At 53.0% G+C, this 26164-nt stretch overlaps 6 protein-coding genes across 6 annotated transcripts; 2 read left to right on the top strand and 4 right to left on the bottom strand.

The window, feature by feature from the left end:
• Positions 1 to 5340: 5340 nt before the first annotated feature.
• A1O1_00377 (uncharacterized protein) lies at positions 5341 to 5874 on the top strand (the record flags this gene model as incomplete). Its single annotated transcript, XM_007721296.1, has 3 exons — positions 5341 to 5467; positions 5519 to 5728; positions 5783 to 5874. 3 exons carry the CDS (start codon positions 5341 to 5343, stop codon positions 5872 to 5874), a joined length of 429 nt encoding a protein of 142 aa, XP_007719486.1.
• Positions 5875 to 11876: 6002 nt separating this feature from the next.
• Positions 11877 to 18020, bottom strand: A1O1_00376 (uncharacterized protein; the record flags this gene model as incomplete). Its single annotated transcript, XM_007721295.1, has 4 exons — positions 11877 to 11978; positions 12091 to 13821; positions 13887 to 14108; positions 14304 to 18020. 4 exons carry the CDS (start codon positions 18018 to 18020, stop codon positions 11877 to 11879), a joined length of 5772 nt encoding a protein of 1923 aa, XP_007719485.1.
• A 1216-nt stretch (positions 18021 to 19236) lies between these two features.
• Positions 19237 to 21413, bottom strand: A1O1_00375 (acetyl-coenzyme A synthetase; the record flags this gene model as incomplete). Its single annotated transcript, XM_007721294.1, has 4 exons — positions 19237 to 19704; positions 19763 to 21236; positions 21292 to 21320; positions 21372 to 21413. The coding sequence occupies 4 exons, from the start codon at positions 21411 to 21413 to the stop codon at positions 19237 to 19239; spliced, it is 2013 nt and encodes a 670-aa protein (XP_007719484.1).
• A 1331-nt stretch (positions 21414 to 22744) lies between these two features.
• On the bottom strand, positions 22745 to 23745 carry A1O1_00374 (uncharacterized protein; the record flags this gene model as incomplete). The annotated part of the gene is made up of 2 exons (XM_007721293.1): positions 22745 to 23442; positions 23610 to 23745. The coding sequence occupies 2 exons, from the start codon at positions 23743 to 23745 to the stop codon at positions 22745 to 22747; spliced, it is 834 nt and encodes a 277-aa protein (XP_007719483.1).
• Positions 23746 to 24260: 515 nt separating this feature from the next.
• Positions 24261 to 25099, top strand: A1O1_00373 (3-oxoacyl-[acyl-carrier protein] reductase; the record flags this gene model as incomplete). Its single annotated transcript, XM_007721292.1, has 2 exons — positions 24261 to 24802; positions 24865 to 25099. 2 exons carry the CDS (start codon positions 24261 to 24263, stop codon positions 25097 to 25099), a joined length of 777 nt encoding a protein of 258 aa, XP_007719482.1.
• Positions 25100 to 25249: 150 nt separating this feature from the next.
• On the bottom strand, positions 25250 to 26031 carry A1O1_00372 (uncharacterized protein; the record flags this gene model as incomplete). Its single annotated transcript, XM_007721291.1, has 2 exons — positions 25250 to 25705; positions 25762 to 26031. 2 exons carry the CDS (start codon positions 26029 to 26031, stop codon positions 25250 to 25252), a joined length of 726 nt encoding a protein of 241 aa, XP_007719481.1.
• Between the last annotated feature and the right edge of the window lie 133 nt (positions 26032 to 26164).

The following is a 26164-nucleotide window of genomic DNA, read 5'->3' as shown; positions in this document are numbered from 1 at the left end:
CCAAGAGCCTCTCCCCGCAGTCCCATACATGAGTTGATGAGAGGAGGCGCAGATGAAGTTACTGGCAACGTACCACAGTATAGTAGCAACAGGGTAGGTCACTTTGCCAGTACCATACACAGGAGATAGACATTGCCCTGAGCGCGTGAGGTATCATGGTGTGAATAGACCCCATCGCTGCGGCAGATGGAGGACGCATCCAAAAACAGGCAACGGATAGCAGCGACATCTTACCTGAAACCCAGACAACATGGGAGTAAGCCACGTCGTCCTGCATGACGCTCGACTGAGATATGGACACATCTGATCCTGGCCTTGTCGCTAGGTCTGCCATCTCGCGATCAAGCTTATCAACCAAGATGCGCTGTGCATGAGATCAGAGCAGTCCTGCTGGTGCACATGCCCAGCAATAAAGTCAGCCTCGATTGAAATGTTGACTTTGCGCCTCTGACAAGCGCCAGGTCTGGTGCAGGGTATAACAAGCCCCTTCCACAACTGGATGTCCTTGCTTTACTCAGGCTGCAGGCTGCAGGCTGCACATATCTGGCCGACAGACTTGGAGTGGATTCGTCACAAAATGGTCGAAGTACACCTACTACTACTAGTAGATAGTAATGAAGCCAACCGGTCTCCGAGCGCCATTAAAGGGGGTCGATATCGCTTTGGGCACGATCGATCCGCAACGCAAATGCACTTCCATTCTGGGATGCCAACTGGTGGTCACCCCCAACAGATAGTAGTGCATGCATCCATGTCAGGCTGGGTAGTTGGACATCTTTGCGGTCGACGAGGAGTACCACGTGGAAACATCCTTGTAGCCACGTGTATGTAGTGCATCGCTTTGCTATACGAGCGCCTCTTTGGGAAGTCCGCCCGTCCAGACTTGCATGGAAAGACCAAGAAAATGCAGAGACTGATGCACCATGATTCCATGTTCGGCGACGAGCTTCGCTAGCTCCCGATCTGAAGGGGATGTCTCTCCACCAAGTGCCGATCGGGGACATTCCTCCCCGATCTATGCACTGATCACGGAGGACAGGCCAATCCGCCGGAAACCAGGGGTAGCACAAAGGCGGCCATGTGGCAAGGCCGCAAGATGTCAGATGTAAAACTTGCTGGCTTGGCTATCACTTCAGCGTACAAGTGTAGCATGTCCCGACACCCCGAATGGTGTCGAGTACAACCAGGTCTGGAGCGGCCGCTCGGTGTACAAGACCAGGTCTAGACCGACAAGGGTAACAACCTACAACAGGGAGGTCTGCACTACATCTGCCGCCATCTTCTTCACCTTTTTTATCAACAAAGGCCATAGGAAGATAGATGGCAAGCCAGCAGCCTGCGTGAGAAGCAGAAATACGCTGGGGGAGCGCCTGTGGGATTGTTGGACGCCACTCTGGTGTCGGCAGCACGTATCGGTTAACAGTTTGCTCATGATCACGCACGACCAGCCAGGTCCCATCGCAACGCAAGCAGACCCCGTCCCTCGGATGGCGTCGAAAATGACTGGCCGTGTCCGGATGAATCGCAATCATACAGGACATAGCTGGACGCGCTTTTGTGCTGGTCGAAGCCACACCGAGCGACTTGAAGCGTGTTTTACGAGAGGCGAACAAGGAATCGGGTTGATGCCTGGTGGCATACTGGCCAAGACAACAGACGCAAACGTATTTTATGCAGGCGAATCCACGCATGGGTTGAAGTCGAGGCTTGAGACTCAACACCGTGTCCAAGCAAGCTTGAAGCTGCACTGGACCCGAGGTCGCCGAAGATGGGTCTGATTCATCGCGCTCTGCAGACTCATGAGTAAGGCGGCAGGGATGAAACCCCACCCCGGCTGCATCTCTGGAAGTCGATTCTGGAGAAGGCAATAATAGGAGCTCCTCATCCGAAAATTAAGGCAAGGAATTTCTCAGGCTTATTACCGAATCGATCGGATGTATGCCAGTACGGTAGAGAGTAGATACATGAGTGAGAAGGATCCCATCCGTTGTTTTGGCGTCGTAGACCAATGGACGTTGCCGAGTGCCGATGACAGGGGGTTCTATCGTGTCGCCCTAACCTCTCCAAGAGTTGGCGGACGCCTGAAACACGAAAAATACGTGCAAAAGCTGTTCGATAATGCAAGTCTCTCATCAGACAGGAGTGCGCATAACACAGCGTCCCACGTCTAGTATCGTGGGCGCATCCTGTCCCCACTTCGAATGTACGCTTCCATTGCGAGCAAGGAGACAGTCACTGCAACTGAATCAGTTGCCGTCATCATGGTGGTCATGGCCATCTCGGCTCGGCGATGGCCAAATCTGATGCTTTCCGAACGAACTGGACATTGGACACAGTCCTGTCTGATAACCCCGGCCACGTTCATGCGGTCGCCAATCTTGACGACGCCGTCCTGAACCGGGGAAGCTTTGGCGGCGCATGCCAAGTTGGCACTGGCTTGCGAATAGTATTGAACCTGCCGTCGACATTGAGCTTCATCGGCTGTGACTAGGGAAATGCTGGCCAAGGTTGATGGTGGTCACGATAGACTTCTGGATCCAGGATCGCCGACATTGACCGCATCTGAAGTAGAATATGATCAGTCGACGCAAACAGGCTGCTGGGCCTGGTGGCTTTCCACAAGCCGCTCCCCCCCTTGCAGTTCCCATACATCTGAGATTCTGCCTAGCTCGAACACAACACAATCGACGTGATCGCTGCGAGAGCGCAATTAGCTTTGCGAGTCGAGAGACGTGGCTGGCATGGGATATGCATGAGGTGGTGTGATTGTGGTACGAATACGAATGACCGTACATCCATGCCTGTCAACATTGGTCCCGCTTCTCGCGTGGCGGCCCAGCATCTCGGAAGGAGTTTTGGTCTTTGCTTTTCTGACAGTGTGACCGCCAATTCATTCACCCTTCCACCATCGTGGGTGTTAGGTATGCAACAGGAAAGCTCCTGTCATTGGGTCTACCTGACAGAGGGATAAAGACGGGTGACACGGGTCCCTGTACGACCTCATCCCAGTCGCAAGGCCAGGCATGTTGTTCGTGGCGCTCTTGTCCCGTGAGGCCCACATGGCACACAATGTCCTGCAGCCTCACACTCTCAACTAGCCTCTTTCGATGCAGACCGTTAGCCACTTGCCGTGAGGCGTGTGTCGGAAATCCCAAGCAGGGTTTGGACGACTCCAAAAGGGTTCTTATGTTGATCGGTCATGAAGCAATGGGCATGTCAGATCCGGGCATGGACGGCTGCACGGAGGCTAATCCCTGAGCTGTCAGTTGCTATTGGTATGGAAATGTCCACAGGAGTCGGCAACACGAGGGTGAAGCTTATGCTCGATGGTGCTGCCTTTATTACACGCCGTGGATAGAGCATTATCCCAGCTTCCTGGACATGTCAAGCTTTGACAGGTTGTGAATGCAGGATCGCAAACTGGCAATCCACAAGCCAAAGAGATCTCGCTTACGAGCCAGTGTCATCCGTAAGTCAGGTTCCGTGTTGCCCATCATCTCTTCCTAGCACGGTTGCAGCACATGTTTCCGTTTGAAAGCGGTGTGTCTGTCGTGGCGCTCCGATTTTCGAGCCTGATCTCCAATCCCGGAGCAGGAGTCTCGGTATAGCCTGGCGCTCAAAGACTCTTTTGCGGCCAATCCCTTTCTTCGACGGTCCTTCTACTCGTATTACCGAGCATGGCGGCCTCGGCTGAGTAGATCACGCAGCTAGAGTGCTTGCTCTGAGGTGCGAAGGACAAGGGTGCAGTCCGCCCCCAAGGTGTCATTCGCTCGAAACGTGGGGATTGCAGGAAAAGGGGACAGTCGCAGCGAGCGTGGCAGCCACAGCAGGGTAGAGGTATCGGGGAGAGGAGTGGTCAAGTGGAGGGTGGCCAACGGGAGGTTGTGATTCAGTAGATCTCTGCGTGTTTCTGCGAGGGCTATTCGATGTGACCGATCGAGTGGCCAGCGGAGACGAGACGAGAAGAGACGAGAGAAGAGAACAGGCCGAACACACACAGACACTGTCCTCCGACGCAACAACAACAAAAACGTATACTCTCGATCTCACTTTGAATCTGTCGTCGCTATCGACATCAACAACATCTTACAGAACTTCCAGCCTGGCTGCTGCATCAGTATTGGACGAAACCTGCCCTCTTCTGTACCTATCGAGTCACAATCCTTTCCAACCAGATCCAATTTACGACACTTCATGTAACCTGCGCTGCCTATACCCACCGAATTGCACCATTGCTGCAACCACAGAGAGGCTGAGAAGGATAGCGGAGACAGCGATCCTCCTGCGCCAGCGACAGTCATCCTCGAAGTCATTCTCTATCTCGAAGTCAGCATTTGGAAGAGTGTATTCCTCACACAACAACATCCTGTTGTTGTTCTCGAAGCGACGCTTCACTCGCTCTGCTTGAGAAGACACCGACCACGAATCGACATTCTGATCACCTCTCTGCCAGAGAATCCTCCCATTTCCGGTCCATTTACTCCTCCACCATCCCTGGCCTCGAATGTTGCTTGAAATTGCCATGCTGGATGTGCCGAATTCGACAAATTTCAGAGGCCACCTAAATCTTCCGACGATTTTACAGAGCCTCTCTCGCCGCCTTTGAGAATAGGGCAGTTGCCAGAATCTGAGGGCAACCATTAAAAGATATTCCGTGCTAGTGTTGCAGAGTCTGATATAGCAGCTCCTCTTCAGCAGAAGTAGCGGAAAGGATCAACACGCGACGGCATTCTCTTCAGAGTCATCGACACTCATTTCCTGTTTCGCAGGGATCCGCGATCGTTGCATGGTTGCGCCCCATGACGGACCGCACCCTTGGGCTCGTAAACATCTGGTAAAGGCACTTGATTGTTCGCACACAGAACACATGCGAAGTGCCCATCCTCAACAACCACATCATTCGTTGGACCGTCGGCTTTCCGATTTCACACGTCGACTATTGCCTGCTCTTTGCCCGGCTTGTTCAAGCGCCGGCCGCAGTAGCTCCTACCTTTTTACAGGTCCTCTGCAGCCCAAAACCTCGCTTCTCTCCTCTCCCCTTTCCATATGTTCGCCTTGTACCGATTCTATCTTGGAACAGATTCACATTATTTGGCTCCTGCATCCCATATCCTATCGTCCGAGATCCCCCGCCGCCCCATATAGTGTTGGCTCTATCGATCTTCAGCTCGGTGTGCACAGAGCGTGTCTGGTCTGTCCCGACGGTGAATGCTACACAGAACCCTTCCATCAACTTTTAACCACCACCGTCCGCATCCATGCGGGGAGAGGCCCTCCAGGATATAGTCCAAAGAAAGCTCACTCTTGAGAGGTCGGTCGCTGGCGACATTCATATTCAGGATGCAAAACTTGCCTGTATTGCGAGCTGGTGAACTAACAGGGTTTGTGCACAACAGTGCTGCTTATGAGCTAAATGTTGTTCAACAACCAAACGATGGCCGTGCTCTGTCGTCTCCAAAGCGTAATGGTATGGAAGTTCAGACAATCCTTTCGTCCTCTCATGCTGACAGGGATTTAGCCAGGGGCGCCGTCAAATGGCCACTCGATCCTCCTTGCGTTGTAGAGCTGTTTCTACGTGACGGGGATCAATCCAGGTCCTACCTCCATAGTCCCTACTGGTTCTGTACCAGCGAAATTGAAGCCGTCAACAACGAAGCGCTCGAGTCCGACACCCTTTCCGGCGCCCTGACATCATCCCTCCATAAGGTCAAGATGCATGACAGCAGAGGTACAAGAGCGTCCATGCGGCTTCACGGGGGAGTGTGTACTGATCGGCCCACAGATCATGGTTTCTTTGTCTTCGGTGACCTCTACGTCAAGTACCCCGGTGTATTCCGCCTCAAATTTACGGTTTTTGAGATGCGTCAAGGGTGAGTCGTCGAAGAGTACTACTCAGCGGTTATGGAGTGACTAACACATCAACAGTCCAGCAAGCATGGCTGCAGCCAGGCTCAATACTGTCTACTCCAAACCATTCGATAGTACGTCCCATAGGCTTATGGCAAAATCTGCTCCAGGTTTATTGACATGCAAGCAGTTCAATCATCCAAGGTCCCCTTCCCCCTTCGCGAGTCAACGGCGTTGTCGAAGGCTTTGAGTGAAGCGGGAGTCAAGCTCAGAATCCGGAAGGAAGCTTCGTGAGTGTATCCTCTGCTTTTGTTCTTCAAAGCTGACTGTGAATCAGGAAGCGCAAGATGACACAGACCGACTGGACGGCCGATCAAATTGCTCAAGCTGCCTGGGCGAGCACCTTTCTCCCTGTAACTGCAAGCGTGATGCCACCGCCGGTACGAGGTGGCCATTATACAGGTCCAACTTATATCAACGGCGGCGAGAACGTCTCTCATCGACTCACTTTCCACGCACCCGGTTTTCTGGGGCTCAGAGAACATATGAACAAAAAACACGGGTCATCTGACCCTATGGCGTTCGGCTACCCAACCACCAGTACCCTTCCGCCGCCCGTTGATCCTCCACTTTCTTCTGCACCAATGTGGGTGCCCACGTCCAGTATGGCGCATCCGCCTTACCAGGTGCCTCTTCCCCCGATGGGAATGGATCCGGCCATGCTCCCCAATTTTCAGTGGACAGATGTCATTTACCAAGACCAACAACAACAGGAACAACAGTCCATCATGCCCCATGGTCTCTTTCCGATGGCTTCGGATGGCACAAATGCATGGGATCAGGGTACCCAACAGCTGCAAGGCGTGCAAGTGCTTCAAGTCCAGCAAAGCCAGCAAAGCCACCGGAGCGACCACAGCCAGCAAGGCCAGCAAGTCCAGCAAGTCCAGCAAGAATATCAAAGCCACCACAGCCACCGGAGCGACCACAGCCAGCAAGGCCTGCAGCAGGGTCTGCAAGGGCTTCAAGTTCACCAAACCCAGCAAAGTCAGCAAGAATATCAAAGCCACCAAAGCCACCCGAGCGACCACAACCAGCAAGGCCAGCAAGAATATCGAAGCCAGCAAAGCCACAAGAGCCACCAGGGTGACCAAAATTACCAGAGCTACCAAAATCATCCTCAGGGCAATGACTCCCGAAAAGGCCACCAGAAGCATCATGGCCATCAAGACCTACAGGGCCCCAACGGCCGCCGCCACCTCTGACGCTGATCTGCTGTAACGCAGGAAATGGGCCATGGCTGGTCACCTGAGCCTCATATCAGGTGGCTGATGTACCCGTCACTTTGGGTAGACTTGAACTTTGTCACTGTCTGCGGTTCCAGCTCAGGGCGTTTAGGGAATCTGATCTTTGCCGGCAATATTGGATGTAGAAGGAAAGGGGTAGGATGGGGCGTTCTTGGTCCGCTTGCGTCGATGCCATAGCGTATTTGGACGACAGGCTGCGGTTGGGGACTTGGAACAGCGACATGACGGCAGCGAATCGTGGGTTTTATTGTTTGTCCTGGATTTATGACAGATCCACCAACTTGTGCTGTGAGCTCTTAATTGCGGATGGGATGGGATGTGATTTTCTGATTTTGAAGCTCGGTGAGAAAGAAAAGTCAATGATGACAGCAACCTGCAATAGAAAGTGGCCCGAGAGTGAACCCACTGGTATTTCCAGTCATATTTATTAAGAAGTCGACTTCAACCTCGACGAGAAAAAAAGAGAATAACTTCAGTTGCCAGAAAGATGAGACTTATATAGGTTTTTCACCAACAAATCTTTCCGCGTAGAACGCTCTGGTAGCCAAACACTATTGTTTTGGGGTGACTGTCATAAAGTTTGGCTGATAATCATCAGACACATACCGTCCCAAGAACGGTGCCATTTCTTCTGATCACTGGCCGAACATCGATACTTTGAGCGAGTCAGGGTCCGACGGCCGACATATCTCATGTCAAACTCAGCCAGAAGAAGCGGGCTACGGAGCTGACAGTTCAGAACCAAAGGACCGAAGACGACGGATAAAGTAAGATGGTCTATGTACCAAAGATTGTGAAGGCCATCCATCTACGAACATGATACTGGCAGCTGGGAGGCATCATCTCCCAGCCATCAGCCTTAGCTCAGGCTGTGCAAGTGCCAGTGTGGCACTCCAGTCTCCGGCTATCGGATGAAGCATGAGCTCACGAAGACAACGCGGACCGGCGGTCTGTCAGGACTCAGACTCGAACCGGAGTCCAATCTGAGGCAATGCTGACGCATTGGGCCGAGCAAAACACCGGTTTGTTGGATCCCTTCAAAGTGAACATGCAGTGGCAAGGCAAGTCTCTAGCCCACCCCTGTCTCTCAGGGACCTCAGGTTCCCCCAAAATACGACTTCCGCCCATATCCAGAGCGCAGTAGATCGCGCATGGGACGGATGCTGATTTGTTCTAGACATACATCTGCATCTTGAGCTCCCAAGGCCCTACTGCATGAGGAGTGCGTCAGCTCTGATCATGTCGTGGATCGGATTCGCAATGGGAGGCAATTGTCGGGTTGTCTGGAACACTGCACGTCTGCAATGAGTGCTTGCCAGTGCTTACACGACTTGGTCGTGACACTGACGTTACGCCACTGGAGACACCTGTGTTAGGTTAGAAGATGATGCTAATCGTGAAGCAGATGACAACTTCATCGCGTCGAGAGACAAGACTGGCCCCGCTGTGGCATTGCAGCCAGACCGAGGACTTCTCGGGCTAGCAAAGCGGGATGCTTGGGCGACCCGGCGTTCAGCCAGGCAGGGCTGGGGGCGGAAACAGGCAGCAACCAGCAACCTCTGTGTCCATCACTAGGTTTGTTTATATTCCTCTTGCTCGGTGTTGACTTCTTTGTCTGGATGATCTGACAGATACAGCTCCCGAGTCCCTCCCAAGTTCCCCAGCCGTGTCGTGATCTGAATGGTATTTGCAGAAGAAATATGACTATATTCTCCTCCGAAAGGTCTTTGTTGGGACACACATGTGCTGATGAGCCGGAGCTAGGACCACATAGGAACAATGGATGAGTCAGGCAGAAGAAGAGCCTCTGGACCTCTCAAGCGGACATGAAGAGGTATCACAAGCAGACGTTCCTACGCTGCTGGAGCCTTGCTCTCGCCGGGCGTCCCGCTCTGTCAGTATTCCTCTCGACAAGGACAACAACAAGACTTGATGATCAAGATTGACTTGCTGGTCTTGATCGGTGTCTTAACTTCTCTAGTCTACGAGACCGATTCTCCCTATGGGGTTACACTGCTCTTGTCTGCCGAAAGCTCGAACCGCCACAGCCAGAAAACGCAGGTGGGTCATAGCACCAGCGGAGAACTAAGATGTCTGCAAAGAAGCGTCGTAAGGCATCTACCCGACCAACGTTCTATTTGTCCTTCTCAGACTATACCCTCTTCTTGACACAGTCCTACTATCCGACCACTTTACCCACAGATGTCAGACACAATCTTCCGCTCTGGCTGCCATCAAAGATTCGAACCTGAGCGGGACGGTCAAACTCTGCAACGGAGAGTCTGCGCGAGTTTACCAGGAACTACGAAACAGACACGACCATAAACCGAGGACCTTGTGGTGGTGCCGTTCCGCACTCTCCATGATCGCTTCGTCCCTATCCTCAAGACACATAGCAGAAGACAAAACAAAACAAAAGAAAACAAAAAGAAAACAAGCAAGACTCGAGATTGGTCACGACCACACAAGTGCCTTCATACGGGCAATCCGTTGATCGAGGAGCCTTGTCCTGCTGAGAAGAGACAGGCCTGAAACGGCTCACCCAACACGAAACAGTGGCCAGGAAGTGGCTCAGGCCGAGACAATTGACACTTTTTGGGCAAAAGGCAACCATTCAAGACCAAGCGAACCCTTCCACAATTGATAGTGGGTCACTTGCCCGGCTAGACAGAATTGTATATACCCGTTCTCTATCCTGAGCCCACAATCCCTAATCAGTATCTATACGATGAGTCGATGTTGAAGCCTTCCTTCCGAAGGTCATTTTCCCTGCTACATGTAATATAATATGATATCCACTTGTCTGTGCACCTACCCTCACATGTATGCCAGTATTATCATGCCAATTGTATGGAAACCTAATGTATCAGCCATAGAACCGACAATTCGTGGCCACCGACACGTATATCCTTAATTAAGGGGCGGGATCACGTGAGGCGTTTACCCCTGAGCGGACAAGGCTGAGGCTGAGTCATCCATCAATCAATCTTGACCGATTTGCTTCCGCTCAATGCATGTCATTCTCATCCGCCCACATGGACCTCCTCGACTCCTGCCATCTCTGACATTAAACCATGTGATATGACTACTACTACGACGAACTTGAACCCAGCGCAAACTCTGACATCGGCACCATCAAGAGTAAAATACTTACTTACCTTATTGTTGTCCGACAGCGGCGGCTTGTGCGCGCCGGAGATTTTCGAGTTTCAACCGCAAATGCTACATCTCAAAAATCCAACGACGTGACGTGACGTTCCCAACTGCATCAACCATTCATTCACATTCACACTCACACACAGGTCGAAACAGAGTTTTCGTTCTTTAGACCACTGCATCATATCCGCTCACCGAGGGCCGTACCGGCAATGGTAGGACGGGGTCTCGCCCAATTACAATTACGGCTACGATCCCGTCTTGTTTGCCCGGAAGTTTACCTTGAGCTTGAGGTTATGAAAGGCCCACTGGGAAAGAATTCTTGAGTTGGCCGTCAACGTGGTTTGAGGGTCGATATCCTCCACATCCCCCAAACCCCCCCGCCCGCGCCGGCAAACCATACATTTCCCTAAACTTTGTTGCAGACCGGATCAAAACATAAAACATGAATATACAGTACAGTACGCGCGGCAAGTTCTCCTCGGTTCACGGTCACGGTCACGGTCACTTGACTCAGCGCCGCCGGTCTGTCTGTTGGCCGGCCACCGGTCACCGGCTACCGCAGATCTGCAGCCACGCCGCGCCACGTCGAGGCGACAAAGCCCGGGCCGGTGTTGGAGTTTGAGTTTTTCGAAAGGTCAGTTCGCCAGATGATCGAAGCAACAACCGGTTACCAGAGAATACTTTGTCAACTTCCTTTCAGAGTTCGGTTGAGGACATGAGATAGGCGCGATGGGTGTGAAACCAGAGACACAATGCAGGGACATGATCATGAATTTTTTAGGAGATCGATACAAGAGTACAAGTTCAACTTTCGGGGAAAGTGGCCAAACTCCACCTCCACCTCCACCTCCGAAATTCGAACCAACACCAGATTAAACATCAAGACAAATAGACTCCCATACCTGGTGTACCGGCGATTGACACTGGGTCAGTAACTGAGAAAGCCTATTTGCACAACGACTTCTTGGGTGTCAGACATGATTGGGCCGGTGTGTCTGTGAGGAACATTGACTCGAGGTATTTTGCTGTTTTGCGAACCAAGACGGACGCTACACGGTTCGTTGCACGAAGAGGAAGAAGGACGACACCGACGACGACTTTCTGAATGAACGGACTGCCGCTACCGGCGAGACTCTCGGGCAGGCCAGGCATTCCTAGGTAGTTACGTTGGCTCAAAATCGAAGGGAGCCAACTAGGTGAGGACACTCGAGAAGTTGGAGCTGATGGTCAGCCCAGCAGCTGTCAAACTAAACTCCTTTGTCTGGAAGCCACCACGAGGCTTGTAAGCAGGATACGAGTCAGGGAACAAGGGACAAGATGGGGTTACATTCATGACATTTTCCCCCTTTCGTCTGCCGGTCAATTTCTTACACAGTCCATGCCTGAGTGAAGGTCAAGCTGCATCGTGCGCAGTAATCATACATGCATGATGCGGATGCGGATGCGGATGCAGTCCACAATCTCTACCATCCGCAGCATCGAAGTGATCAAATGAAGTCTGGCAGAAAACTTTGGTCTCTCATTTCCCCTGCCGGCAACCCCATGCTTCTTACAGGCGTCAAACGATCAACGAGCCATTGCCATTACCCCACGGTAGTATTCCACCCCCAGAGCCCGAGCATGAGTCAACCTCGCATCGGAGGTGAGAGGGAGATCGAGGATTGATTTCTGAAGTAAGGACCATGACTGTTAGTAGATGGTCTTAAAACCGGATCCTTCCAGGCGGAAAAGAGCAAAAGGACAGTACCCAACAGCGGGATATAGTTAGGAAATCACATACCTTGTCACCGACATTTCTGTCATCCTCAAGCTCCACGGCTCGAGCGACAGCTCTGGCCATCTCGCACAGCGCCACCCGCTCCTCCAATTTCTCCCTATCCTGGTCCAGCGATCCTTGGGCATCAATAGTGTTGGCGGAGAGTTGGGCATTCAAGCCCATCAAAGCTGTTTGTAAACGGCGTAGCAGAGTCTTGCGCTTTGCGATGGCTTCAGCATTACTTGCGCGGGCTCGACCAGGCCCAGACCCGGCCGCGCCGCCGTCCATGAGAGCTACCAACGAGACAAAGTCGGCATAGACCCCACCGCCAGCCTGCCACTCCGTGTCACTGCCAGCATCGACCTTGTTCTCGGGCGTGTCACCAAACTTGGCTAGTACTGTGCCGAGGGTGTCCCAGTCCTCGTCGATGACCAGACGGGGAGCCACGCGACGAAGAAGGCACTCGTGGGCTTCTGCGAGTTCGTCCGCTAGGATCAGGAGATTGAGCTCAGCAAGAGGCAGATTTGATGACCGGGCATAGAGCGCTTTGGCGTGGCAGATCCAAGAAGTAGGGATTTTCAGGGACGAGGTTAGACCGGTCCAGAGAGGCGACTGAGTTGGCTGGTCGTCGCTGGGTGGGTCGGGCAGAGCTGCAGCATGTCTCGAGAGCAGGTCTATGATGAGACGCTGGCGTTTCGTCGAGTCCGAGACATACAAAAGGGCCACCGTGGCTGCTAGAATATCGCCGCGGGCTGACCGCTCAAACGCCAGCGACATGGCGAGATCATCTGCCTTAGCTCCGTCCACTGTGACGCCCGGGATGACGGCAGCTATGGCCTGGTGCAGGCGGAATGTCTTGTGACAATCCCATGGTCGAGACAACGAAGACAGTGCCTGAGGGAAGACCGGTTCGTCGATGGCCGGGCCCTTTCCCTTGACCTTGCTGGCGAAGAGCTTCAACAGCACCCAGAGAGGGTCTTCATTGCCATTCCCATCCACTGGACTGGCCGATTCCTGTTTTGTTGCCAACATCTCCTGGAAATCCTTTACCGCGTGCTGGATCTCCCCATTCTTTTGCTGACCGTACCACAGGCACAGACAGAACGCTTGGACCCAGTCGAGTCCGAACTTCTCAGAGATGGCAAATGTTGGCGTGCGATCCTCCACCGGACCCTTTTGCTTGCCCTCAGAAATGCATGTATTGCCCGCCAGGATTTCATACAAGGCGCGAATCTCCTCGGTCATTTCGGAGATGATGCCCTGCCGGCGCCATGCGGTGAGCTGATCTTCAATGTCGTCCTGGAAGGCATTGTCGGCCTGGTCAATCTGCGCCACGAGCAACATGAGATGGAAGTCCTTTTCTTGCGACAACACATCACATGCAGCCTTGACGTTCTTTGCTGTTAGATGCAGTATCGCTGCGGTGGCGGCGTCTCGTTTCTCAGCTGCTTTAATTCCGTCTCCATGTCTGGCCCAGACTAGCGCAGATAGATACTTCGACAAACGGTGTTTCCGGATGCGGCCCGAGAACTCCTGCTGCTGCTGGCGGCTGAGACCTAGTGTGAACTCATCCTCGTAGTCGTCGAATAGAACATGTGCAAGCTCATAGATGTCGATCTCTTCACTGCTGCTTCGTTGGCGGATCATTTGGTCCTTGATCTGTGAGAAAGGAACAACAACATGCGTTGCGAAAGGCACATGATCGACGAGAGTGATATGGGTGTTGCCCAGGAGTGACTCGACACCAACCATGTTCTGAAAAAGACAGGAGTTAGTATATACTTCGATCGGAAAGGATCCAATATGAACAGCAGACTCACGGTTTCGGTGTGGCCTTCCAGTGAAGTCAACACCACACTGCCGCTCGGATTCTCCAGCAGCACAGTCGTGGTCCAGCCGGCCTCGGATCTGTTGCCGGCTTTCGACTTGCAGGTGAACTCGTTCGTCGGCGTGAAGTGAGGCTTGAACGATGAGTGCCAACGCTGGTCAATCTCTGACATGTCATGTTCGTCGACTGTCTTTGCGCGCTTGGCATAGGGAAACTAGATGGACAGACAATGTCTTAGCAATGTGTTTTCATTCAATAAGCTAGCTGTTGAGGAACTATGGCGACCAATTCTTTCGGGAAATCGTGGGCTTTTGTAACAATCTGTCGATACCGCTGCAACTCGCATGATTCCATTCCAGTACATTCAAGTCAAGGCAATGAACAGGAAGAAAGAGAGGGGGAATCAAACCTCAAGGTCCGGCCCTGCCTGTGCGTTTTTGCCCTTCGCCATTCTCTCCTCGTGTTTACTGAATAACGAGTTCATGATGTCGATGCTGGTTCGAAATTCCTTCTTGTTCAGAGCTGCGGGCTTCATGGGCTCGTAAGTACGGTCGAGGAGAACTTTGCTCTGAACTTCTCGCAGAGCGTCCCGGTTCTGCTTGCGCGGGCTGATGGTACGTTGCAGCTGCTCAGCCCAGTCGCCTTCCAGTGAAATGAGCGCTTTACCGGGTGTACCCATACGACTGGCTTTGAGAATGGGTTTGTTTGGGCTCCGGAAGTCAAGTGCCTGGGACCCGCCGGGAGGGGGGAATGAGCCGGCCATGCTGACTTCATTGTCAGAGGTTTCAGCGTCCGACTCCCCAGTAGAGTCGACATCATGGCCATCCTCCTCGGCCGTCTGTGCCGATGGAATGGATTCGTCGTAGTCAATGGCGGACCGCCGACCAAATCCACCAGGAACAATCTTCTGCTTGAAAGCGAACGTGTCATCTCCGTCATCCTCGTAATCATCTGGACCCTCGCTGTCGACTTCCATCGCCGAAGCTCCAGCAGACCGCGTTTGATCAACTGAGTCCGGGGGTAGAGAGAGTTGACTCTGGCCAAGTTCGTCCTCATCGTCATCATAATCCAATCCGTAGCGCGTGTAATGAGGTACTCGGAAAGTCCAGACACCTGTCGAAGGTTCATAGTTGATGAACTCGGTGCCGTGCATCTTCTTGAGTCGGTTAACATGTTTCTCGTAGACAGGCCCGCTGGTTGCCGACGAAGGCTGGCCGCGTGAGCGAGGCCAAGAGTTCTCGATGGAGATGGTGGACGGCACGTTGAGACCCTTTCCAACCGGAGGCTTGGTGCTAGGGTCTGGGTAGACAGTGACAGACCGCAACCGGATCTCGACAATCTTCTCGAAAAGATCGTCCAGAGGAATGGCAGTCAAGTCGACCGGACCGTTGAAGACCACCTTGCCACATCCCTTCCGGCCGACCTCAAACCCAACAAAGTTTTGCAGCTTCTCGCGGGGCATCTTGTTGAGTTCCGCACGGGATGGTTTCATCCAGTAATCCCCCGGCTGAGGGTCTGCCTTCGCCTGTACGGTCGTGGGCGTCTTGGAGATGACATTGTCAGATTCACGATCTTCAGGGACAACAGCAAGTTCATTGCCCCTAGAAGCCGGCTCCGCTTCGGGTGTAGCACTTCCATTTGAGGCCCCACGGCGAGCCCGAGCATCTGCTTCTCCTTCATCTGATTCGGTTCTCACAAGAGCCGAGGAGTCGCCGTTCAAGGTACCACTCTGACCACCTGTAGTATCTTTGTCAAAGCTTACTCGCTTCTTGAGCTTGTTGGGAGGCTCGCTTGACGGTTCGCCGTTCGTGGCTGCGGGCTCGATGCTACCGTTGACCGCCTTCTCAGGCGCAGTGGCTGGCAAAGCAGGCAGACACGGCCGACTGAAAAGATCGTTTCTGATGCTGCGATCAATGGTGAGGCGGCGCATGTTGCCACTCGACCAGCGTGTGTTAGTGGCTGTAAATGCGTTTGGACTTAGAATGCTCCCTTCATCACCGTTGAATTGCGATCTCAAGTTGCTCGCAGAGGCACTCTTGCTGAAGGAACGACCAAAGCTGCCACCATTGAAACTTCTGCTACCGTACATGCTGCTAGTCAAGCTAGTCCCGCCAGGGGTGCTCGCCGCGCTGTTGGGTGTGCCATATGTAGAGTAGGAAAAGCCGAAGCCAGAGCGTCGTGGGGGTGTCATGTAGCGAGATTGATTCAATCGCAGGCTTGGTGGAGGCTTCGACTGGCTTTCCTTCAGCTTCTGTGTAGCTGACAACGGGGTAAAAATGGGCTTTGAGTTGTCGGGAGTGGGAACGGGTAAGCCCGTCCAGATGGAGGTTTGACCATAAGGATTCGGGTCGTTTAGAGAAGCATGCTTGACTTCTGGTTGCTGCTGGTTGTACTGCTGGCCACCCTGCGAAGTGCCGAAAAGGCCACCGAAGTTGCCTGTTGAGCCCGAGAGACCACCCTGTTGGTTGGTGTTGGTGTTCGAGAAAAGAGACGTCGTGGCGGGTTTATTAGCAGCATTTCCGAAGGAGAAGCCACCGCCAGTGTTGTTGTTGTTGTTTCCGAACAGACCACCAGATTGTTGGTTATTGGTGCCCGTGTTCCCAAACAGCCCACCGCTGGTATTTCCCGTGTTTGTGTTTCCAAAAGTACTCCCTCCGAAAAGACCACCAGGCTTCTGAGCGCTGTTAGCATTGTTCCCGAAGAGTGACCCTCCGGAGGCGTTATTTGATCCAAATAGTCCTCCACTATTGTTGGTGTTGTTTGGGGTGTTGGTATTGCCGAAGAGACCGCCGCTGGTGGGGTTGCTTGCATTATTTCCAGCACTGCCAAATAGTCCTCCGGTTGAAGGTTGGCCCTGGGTTGTCGATGTGCCGAAGCCTCCAGTAGTGTTGCCGCCGAAGAGGGATTTCTGCTGGGTCCCAAAAAGCCCACCGGAAGGTTGCTGAGTATTTCCGCCGAATGCATTGGTGTTGGTATTTGTACTGCTGCCGAACAGCCCGGTACCGGTGCCCGTACCCGTACCTGTGCCTGGAGTTGAGGTATTGGCATTACCAAAAGAGAACGAAGGTGTGCTGGTGGCACCGCCGAACGGATTTGGCTTGTTCTGATTGGCAGTATTGGAGCCAAAAAGACCACCACTGGCACCACCGGAGCCGAAGCCAGGGTTACTGCCTCCAAATGGACTTGGGGTATTGTTCGCTGTCCCGAATAATCCTCCAGAAGACGTTCCTGAGGATTGTTGACCGAACAAACCTCCAGAAGCTGGCTTGTTTCCGAACAGACCACCACCACCAAAGCCAGTGGTGGCCGAAGTAGAACCGAATCCTGTAGATGAAGTGGATGCAGCACCGAAAGGACTGGGATTGGCAGTATTACTGCCAAAGGCTGGAGTGTTCGTCGAGCCAAATCCACCGAATGTGCTGGAGCCGAAGGCGCCAGCCTGTCCGGTGGACGTCCCGAATCGACGCCCAGCGTTGTAGTCGGCCAAGCGAAGCTCTTCAAAAGAGTATTTCTGATATGGTGGCATGAAGTTGATGCTCTGATAGTTGCTGCTCTGGCCAGCGGCGTCTTTCTCCAATGTGGGAGCGAACGGAGTGGCGGCAGTACCTTCTGGAGGAGGGACTGGCTGGCTGCTCAGAGCAGTGCCTGCGCCAGCAGAGCCAAAGGCACTTGATGTGCCAAAAGCCCCAGTCGTTCCTGAGCCACCTTGACCGAACAGAGGGGTTGTGTTGGCGGCAGAACCGAAGGCAGGTTTGTTCGCACTCGCATTTCCGAAGCTGAAGCCCGAGCCGCCGGTATTGGTTCCTCCAAACGCATTGTTAGTACTGCCAAATCCTCCTGTTGAGCTTCCGAAACCTGTGTTTGTGGTTGCGTTGTTGGCACCACCAAAGAGCCCACCTCCTGTGTTCGTAGTACTTGTGCCGAAGGGATTGGATGCTGGCTTGCTACCGAAAAGGGAGCCGGAAGTGTTGGTGCTAGTGCCACCGAAACCTGAAGGAGGTGCTGTTAGTTCATCTCTTTCTGCGACTTCTGAGAGGTATGTCGAGAGCGCTGAACCAGGACGAGTCATAACCAGGCGTGAAGGGGGGTAGCGGCGGCGAAGCCGTGGATCTCCTCCAAGAGACATAGCAACCACACGAGGAGAGGGAGATGCGATGTGCTATATGCTAGAAGTGGGTGTGCAGAGCACAGGCATGTTTATAAAGAAGCCGCCGATGAAAGAGAAGGCAGCGCAGATTGTAATGTTGATACGCACCTCCAGTGTTGGACCCGAAAGTGCTACCACCGAAAGGGTTCGAGGCAGCAGTGCTCGCACCAAAGCCAGTGTTGCTTGTGGAACCGAAGGCTGGGCCTAGACAAGACAGATCAGAGACTGTGTGAATATACCTCGAGTAGACGTTTCACTTACCAGTGTTGGTGTTGGTGTTATTCCCGAATGCTCCAAACCCAGTTGGCTGAGGATTGGTGTTGGACCCAAAGGAAAAGCCGCCGCCACTGCCGAACGACATGCTGCCCGGTGTTGATGCGCGTCGTTGCGCAATATCGAACTAGAGAGCGCGAGATTGAATGGAAAGAACGAGCGACAGAATGAATACGACTCTGTATCTGGCGGGGAAATTCGTGACGCGCCGCACAGAGAGCAGTGTTGTCGAAGGAGGCGAGGATCGCAGGCAGCAGTTCCCTGCAGGGATCTCCTTTTGATTGGAACCTCGACACTGGACGGCCAATTTGTGAATAAGGCTCTCGTCAACAATATTGCGATGTAGGCCGCTTAGGTCGAGGGTTGGACGCGCCTTGATTTACTGAGAGGGAGTTGTTAGCTACAAACTGCGCTGCACTGTGAATTTAGTCTCTGCCAAGTGCGGACACCAGATTCCAGTACTAAGTTAGTACTAGAGAGTACTAATGGTAAGTTAGTGACTGATGACTCAGCAGGTCTGCCATGCAAGCACCAATACAGCCAGCGCATATACTGAATGGTACTACCTGTGGTACTAGTATATGACCAGAAAGCAGCAACTACCGTATCTGTCCGCCTGCCTGTGTTGTGGGAAGCCTGATCTTGAGGCAGCGCCGTGTGAGTCAGGAGAGAGACACAACATAAAGAGGGTATGCATGAAAGAAATCTCTGGATGCGCAGTCCAATCCTGGCTGCGACATTCCCATCCAGGCTCAGTCAGATGCAGGCAGACATGGTGGTTCCGTCGTGAGTGACAATCCGAACCGTTTGCGATATTTCATTGGCTATGAAAGGGTGTACGTTTTCCTATCCAAGGCTCAAACTGACAAACCGGAGGGTATACTAATTACGACACACACAGTTTATTCCAAACGTTTCTCGCTCACTTCTTCTTCGAGGCCTTGACCGTGTCGATGATCTTGGACACCACGCTTGGATCACTGAGAGTGGAAGTGTCTCCAAGGCTATCCTCCTCGCCACTCAAGATCTTCCGGAGAATCCTCCTCATGATCTTGCCCGACCGGGTCTTGGGGAGATCATCCACAATGAAGATGGCCTTAGGCGCTGCAAAAGGACCGATGGACTTTCGAACTTGTAGGATAAGGTCTTTGCGCATGGCCTCGCCTGTGTCCGCTCCGTCCTTGAGTGACACAAAGGCATTGACGGCCTGACCGGTGAGCTCGTCATTGATCCCGACGACAGCAGCCTCGGCAACTCCGTCATGCTCGATTAATGCAGCCTCGATTTCGGCCGTCGATAGACGATGACCAGACACGTTGACGACATCATCAACCCGACCGCGAATCCAGTAATAGCCCTCGTGGTCGCGTCCGGCACCATCACCGGTGAACTATGGCAGGGCTTAGTTACCGCTCAATACATACTTCACAGTTAACGGATGCACTCACATAGTAGCCCTTGTAGACATTTAGGTAGGTGTCCATGTACCTCTTGTGGGCGCCCCACACGGTCCTGGCCATACTTGGCCAAGCCTGCTTGAAAGCCAACACACCCTCAACATCGTTACCTTGGATCTCTTCACCGGAGACAGGGTCGATAATTGCAGGCTCAATACCGAAGAAGGGCAGGGATGCGCTGCCAGGCTTTGTCGGGGTGACGCCGGCCAAGGGGGTGATCACGTGAGACCCTGTTTCGGTTTGCCAGTACGTGTCGACAATATGGGCCTCCTCTTTCCCTACGACCTCGAAGTACCATTTCCACACCTCGGCAGCAATGGGTTCACCCACCGAACCCAATACTCGCAATTTGCTCAACTTGTGATGGATATGCTCATCACCAGCTCTCTTCAACAGGCGCAACGCCGTCGGGGCGACGTAGAATTGGGTAACGTTGTGCTTGTCGATGACATCCCAATAACGAGAGAAGTCGGGGTACGCAGGAGTGCCTTCGAACACGACCGTTGCAACACCTAAAAGAAGAGGAGCATACACAACATATGTATGACCGGTGATCCAACCAACGTCACCACCACAGAAGAAAACGTCGTTATCGTGAATATCGAAGACGTATTTGCCGGTTGCCGCAGCCCCAAGCAGGTACCCCGCTGTTGAATGCATCACGCCTTTGGGTTTGCCCGTTGAGCCAGATGTGTAGAGCAGGAAGAGAGGGTCTTCAGAAGCCATGCTCTCCGGTGGGATATAATTGGGATATTTCTCGACCTCCTCATGCCACCAGAAATCTCGGCCTTTGGTCCAGGGCACATCAGCGCCCGTCCTCTTGTACACCAAGACGCGAGTAACGTCAGGACATTTTTTCAAAGCTTCGTCGACAATCTTCTTGGTTCCAATGACCTTGCCGCCGCGCTTGCCCTCATCCGTGGTGATCACAACTTTGGAGTTGGCGTCAATAATCCGGTCAGCTAGCGATCCTGAGGAGAAGCCTGCAAAGACGACCGAGTGGACAGCGCCGATGCGTGTGACGGCCAGGAAGGAGACCAGTGCCTCGGGAATCATGGGAAGGTAGAGTGCAACGGTGTCGCCCTTCTTCACTCCCATCTGCTTCAGAGTATATGCCACCCGGGATACTTCACGCAGAAGCTCGCCATAGGTAAGCACGCGACCCTCGCCGGGCTCATCAGACTCGTATATGATGGCTGGCTTGTCTGGGTTCTTGATGGCATGCCGGTCAACGCAGTTGTAGCAGGCATTCAACCGGCCCTCCAGGAACCAAGAACTGTCGCCGTTTGCAAGGGTTCCGTTGCGCACTGTTTGAAAGTCCGTCTGCCACGTTAGCAGCTCTCGAGCGAGCCTGCCCCAGAATTTGTCCGGCTGCTCAATGGACTCCTTGTACATGGAGTTGTATTCATCGATGCCTTTTAGGTGAGTTTTGCCAGGCCCCTTCGTCCAAAACGCCTTCGGAACGCTGTTCGTTGGTCAACAAGGAGGACGGCGAAGAAGGCAGCATATTGGTAACATACTGGAAAGTGTCCACTTCATGGGCTTCGGCCTGCACATGGTGTCAATGAGGAGCTTGCAAATCTCAATGGAGGTCACATACCACAACGGGGCCCTTGGAGGGCTTGACATTGCCCTCGGACATGTCTATATAGGAACAACGCAGGCACCCAGTTACGACTGACAACGGACACGGACAGGCAGTATAGAGGTTCTGAGCTGTCGGAGGCTGCAGGTGCTGCTTTTGTTTATATGAACTGCGCGCAAGTGGACGCTGCGGGTTCGCAGGAAAGGGACCGGGATCAAGGTGGGTGTTCAAGAGGTTTAATATACTAGTAGGAGAGAGCGGTGGATGACGATCGGAATCCAAGAAGCCCAGATGCAGCGCTCGTACCAGCGCAACCCCAGACTACCTTACCTTAGGAACAAGCTGATCGAGTGACCCGGAGGATTTGCAGGGATTGAGCTGGTCAGACAAGAAAAGACCACGAAAGATTTGGTCCGAGTCGGGCGGGCGCTGCGGGGAAAGCTGGAGCTCTTGTCGTCGCGTTGGAAAATGAGAACGCGAACTCACCCAATGAGAGTATTGGCCTTAGGAACCTCCATAACCATCTATCCTTTTACCCGTGCCTCAGTTGATCGACCCCCTGTAATCCTAGCCTAAGGCTCTCCTATAGGCCCAGATCTGGCAGACCCTTGTCCCAACACACTCTTTCAGATATCTAAGGTACCTACGTGGGTAGGTCACACTTTTGGACTGTTACCCGTGCGGCTTCTCTTTGGGCGACGGCCCAAGGCATCACCGGACACCCTTCGATTAATCATTGCAACTTGATTGCACTGCCAGGTTATAATTGGTACCCAGGAGTTCATCTAGTGTCGCTTGCGAGCTTGGCCTACTGGTGTGTGGTGCCCCGGTGTCTTTCTCCAGATTGATGTACCTTTCCCCAAAGTGCCAATGCCAGTGCCGGTCTTTTCGATGATCGTCCTTGATGATACTTGCTCCTTCAATAACCTCTACTAGTAATATTCCGGGAAGATCTCACTCGGTCGTGTTCCATCATAGTAGGCAACGGCTGTCTGCCCTATTGCACCAAGTCGTGAAACCCGCAAAGGCCAACAAACCGGCAAGAAACGTCCCCCATGCTTCAGCGTCCGAAGTCCATCCACCTACTCGTATTTCCGAGAATATGCCATGCCTCCACCTTTCCGGAAAGGGGCTGACAGCAGGCCCGGTGCCCGTGGTCCGGCCACATCCCCGCGACCTTGGCAGTGAAGTACTTACCACGCGACCTTTCAGCCGTGGGCGAGCCGACTGCGGCAGTGGTGTGACACATGTGTTGTACGATGCGCCATGTTTAAATGCGGACAAGGCTGGCGAGCATGGGCAAGAACAACAGTGCAACAAGTCTCTTCGCGTAGAAATACTGGCTGCGGATGAGACTGGCGGACCCCGTTCACTAATAGTGCCGTTGTCTATAAACTTCCTTTCCACCAGGACGCTATCCCTAGCATGAACACCAGGATTGCCCCATCCCCGATAAATTCCCTAACCATCTGTAGCCACAAACCAAATCCGCTTTTGCCCGACTGCCCTTTGGTTGCCACCCTGGTCGTCTGCATGAGCAGTTCACCAGTTGCAAACACTAGAAAGGGATTCTGGAAGGTTGCTGGCGCCGGCGGATTCTCGCCAAACAGTTCGACAGATGTGTTGACCCTGAGTACCAAATACAGCCCTGCCATGACGGCGAAAACGACATGCAGCACCTTCCACAACCTCGTGGCTTGCACCTCCGCTTCTGAGGGTGGTGCCTTCTGTCCTCCCATCACCATGTTAGTCAAGAACGAGGGAAGCCCTGTCGCTTTTGATATGTCGTCCGGAGAAAACCCGGGGGTTGAACCCAAGCCCCCTGGGACGCTGGGGTCGGCTGGACCGCCCATCCCTCCCATCATGGCTTGTAGCATCTTCACCATGGGGTCCTCTTCTTGTTGTTCTACTGGTGCTGGGCCATCTTGCGGTATTGGTTGTCTCAACAATGTTCTCAGATATTCCTCCTGTGCTTTGAGCTGATCGGGACTTGCCGAACCTGGAGCATCCGGCCCAAGGTTCGGAGTAGGGACCTGCGAAGGCGTAGACGTGCCGGAGGGCGTCGATACAGAAGAGTCGCTTTTCACTGAAGAATGGGCTTGATGTTAGTTATCTCCGTGACAATTGTATTGCGAAAGCATTCTCAAACAACGCTTGGTGCTTCCATGATTTGTCCTTTAACACCGTCGATAAACATAATGTACAGGTGATCTCGCGCAATGCAGGATGTGTTCGCTAATATGGGGAACTCACAGCTCTCCGGAGTCCTTCCACTAAGTTTGGTGATTTTGTCGAGCCTTTCGGTCGCCGCGCTTGTGATCTTCGCCTCTCGCTTCTGCCGCCGAATTCTCGCTTGTCGCTGTGCAGGTGTTTCTTCGGTGTCGGCCATGATGAGTGTGTCTACCACCGGTTGAGGGATCTGGTATCAGGGGTGAAAGTAGCAACTGAAGAGGGGAGAGGTATGCAGTTTGGTAGTTTTGACATGCAGGTCCGTTGTTCTTTGCACCTCTTCTTGACAAAGCTTTGAAGATTAGGTGGGCAGCTATAGAATGATCGCAGGCGGAAAGTTAAGATTTGGCAGTATGAGGATCTGCGCGCTCGCAGCCCAAAATCTGGAGACACTGGTAAGGTACCCAAACTGGGTAAGTGTCTAGAAGGTAATTGTGACGTCATTGGCCATTCTTGAAGGGCAATCCGCGGCCATATGCAGATTGGATGGAGATAGACCAAAGGATTGAAGACCTGGCCCAGTACTTATTGTACCGAGTACTAGATTGCGTGATTCTTTGATATCCAAATCTTCAACTCTTCATGTGGTGACTTTCTGAAGCTCTCTCTTTTCCTTCTGGCCTCGTTTTTACAATAAGGCAGTCAGTCCTCTTCTCTCGGCCTGCTTGCGAGATCATGCCTTCTACACTCATAGTGGGTGCCACACGTGGCCTTGGGAAGGCTCTGGTGACATACTATGCCGAGCGCCTTTCGTACACGGTGTACGCGACGTCTCGGTCATCCGATGTATCTCCCAGCCTGAAAGCCGACAATGTTTCCTGGCTGACCGGCATCGACCTGTCGAAACCAAGCTGTGGGAAGGACCTCGCAAGTTCGCTGAAAGGCAAGACAATTGACACCTGTATCGTCACCGCCGGATATTTTGTGACCGAGGACTTTGGCGAGGCCAAATGGGACGAGGAAATCAAAATGTACACGCTCTCTTCGGTCGCGCCGGTCTTTGTCGTCCAAGAGTTAGTCAAGGCCTCCATCTTGTCCAAGGGTAGCAAAGTTGTGCTTGTATCGTCAGAATCTGGTTCAATTACACTGAGGCATGAGCAGGAGGGAGGTGGTAATTATGGACATCATGGTTCTAAAGCTGCTCTGAACATGGTGGCCAAGCAATTGTCGTTTGATTTGAAAGATGAAGGTGTCGCTGTGGTCTCGGTACATCCTAGGTAGGTGGCCTTCGGGCTAGCACACCAAATGTGGAGATTGTAGTCTGGCTAACTTGGCATAGCTTCATGAGGACCGAAATGACCAAAGGTGTCGGGTTCGACAAATTCTGGGACGCTGGAGGTGCGCTCAAACCCGAAGAAGCTGCCCGAATCTTGGGCGAATGGGTTGAGAAAGAGTTTTCGCTAGATAAGACAGGGACATACTGGGCCCCTAGGGGAACTCAGGACATTGGGAACTGGGATGTCGTGATGGGAAAGGAGACGGCCAAAGACGGGCCTGTCCAGCTTCCATGGTAATTTCCAAGGTGATTTAGCATCCAAGACGGAAGAACGCCCAACTTCCGAGACGTCGACAGTTCAGATTGCGAGACTTGGGTGTAATCCAACGAGGCCGTATCCATCATGGCGTGTCGTTCAAATTCAAGTCGAACCCGACTGCCGACGGATTTATTGCAGACAAATAGCGTAGAACGCTTCTTTCGCAACGGTGCCGGTGCCGTCATAATCAAACTCTTCAACCATGGCTTGTATCTCCTCTTCCTCGAGTCCGGTCTCTCCAAGCTCACGCGACACCCTCCGGATATCCTCTACCTCAATGTAGCCCCTTTGATCGGGGTCGAAGAGCAAAAGAGCGCGCTCAACTTCGTCCGTCGGATCGCGTTCGAAGACTTTCTGAGCTGCAACGCGTTGAAATGCGTTCTGGGGCAGGAGAAGTTGGCTTGAATGATAGGATTGTTGTCCCCTGCCGGGCGGACCCCTTTTAAACTGTGGTTTCGGTACGCCGTGCGACTGCATTATCTGCGCAACTTCGGCTTTCGGTAGGGTGAATCCAAGTGACCGCATGGCGACTCGAAGCTCGTGATAGTCTAGATGGCGGTCTCTGTCAAGATCAAATAAGGAGAACTATAGATACCAAGTCAGACATCTCGCGGATGCAGAAGGAGGCAGGAGCGGCTGACTGCTTCGTTGATCTCGTCTCTTTGTTCCTCGCTGAGTTCGCTCAGCGCATTCGATTCCTTCTCCATACTTTGCCTATTCGCGCCATGCTGCTGTTGTGTCGCTGTTGATTGTCCAAATTGGTAGGGCTGCTCTGGTCGTCGCCCGAAAGTCGACTGTGAGTATGGTTGCGGAACAGCCGAGGGTCCAGACTTCAATGCCGTTCGATCAGGCAGTTTACTCGACGAGGCATATACGTTGCGGCCTGGGAACGAAGGGTTGGCTTGAGACATTGATGCCACCTGAAAACCTGAACGGCGCGTCTGCGCCAATGTCAGCTCAATAGAGCGTGTCGATTCATTTATGCTGGCGTTGGGAGCGCGAAGAATGCAGACGTGCAATACTAGTAGTATGTTTACGAGACTG

This window comes from Capronia coronata (assembly GCF_000585585.1).
Source record: "Capronia coronata CBS 617.96 chromosome Unknown acBCG-supercont1.1, whole genome shotgun sequence".
Classification (NCBI taxonomy): Eukaryota; Fungi; Ascomycota; class Eurotiomycetes; order Chaetothyriales; family Herpotrichiellaceae; genus Capronia; species Capronia coronata.
This window is presented reverse-complemented; position numbering and strand designations above follow the sequence as displayed.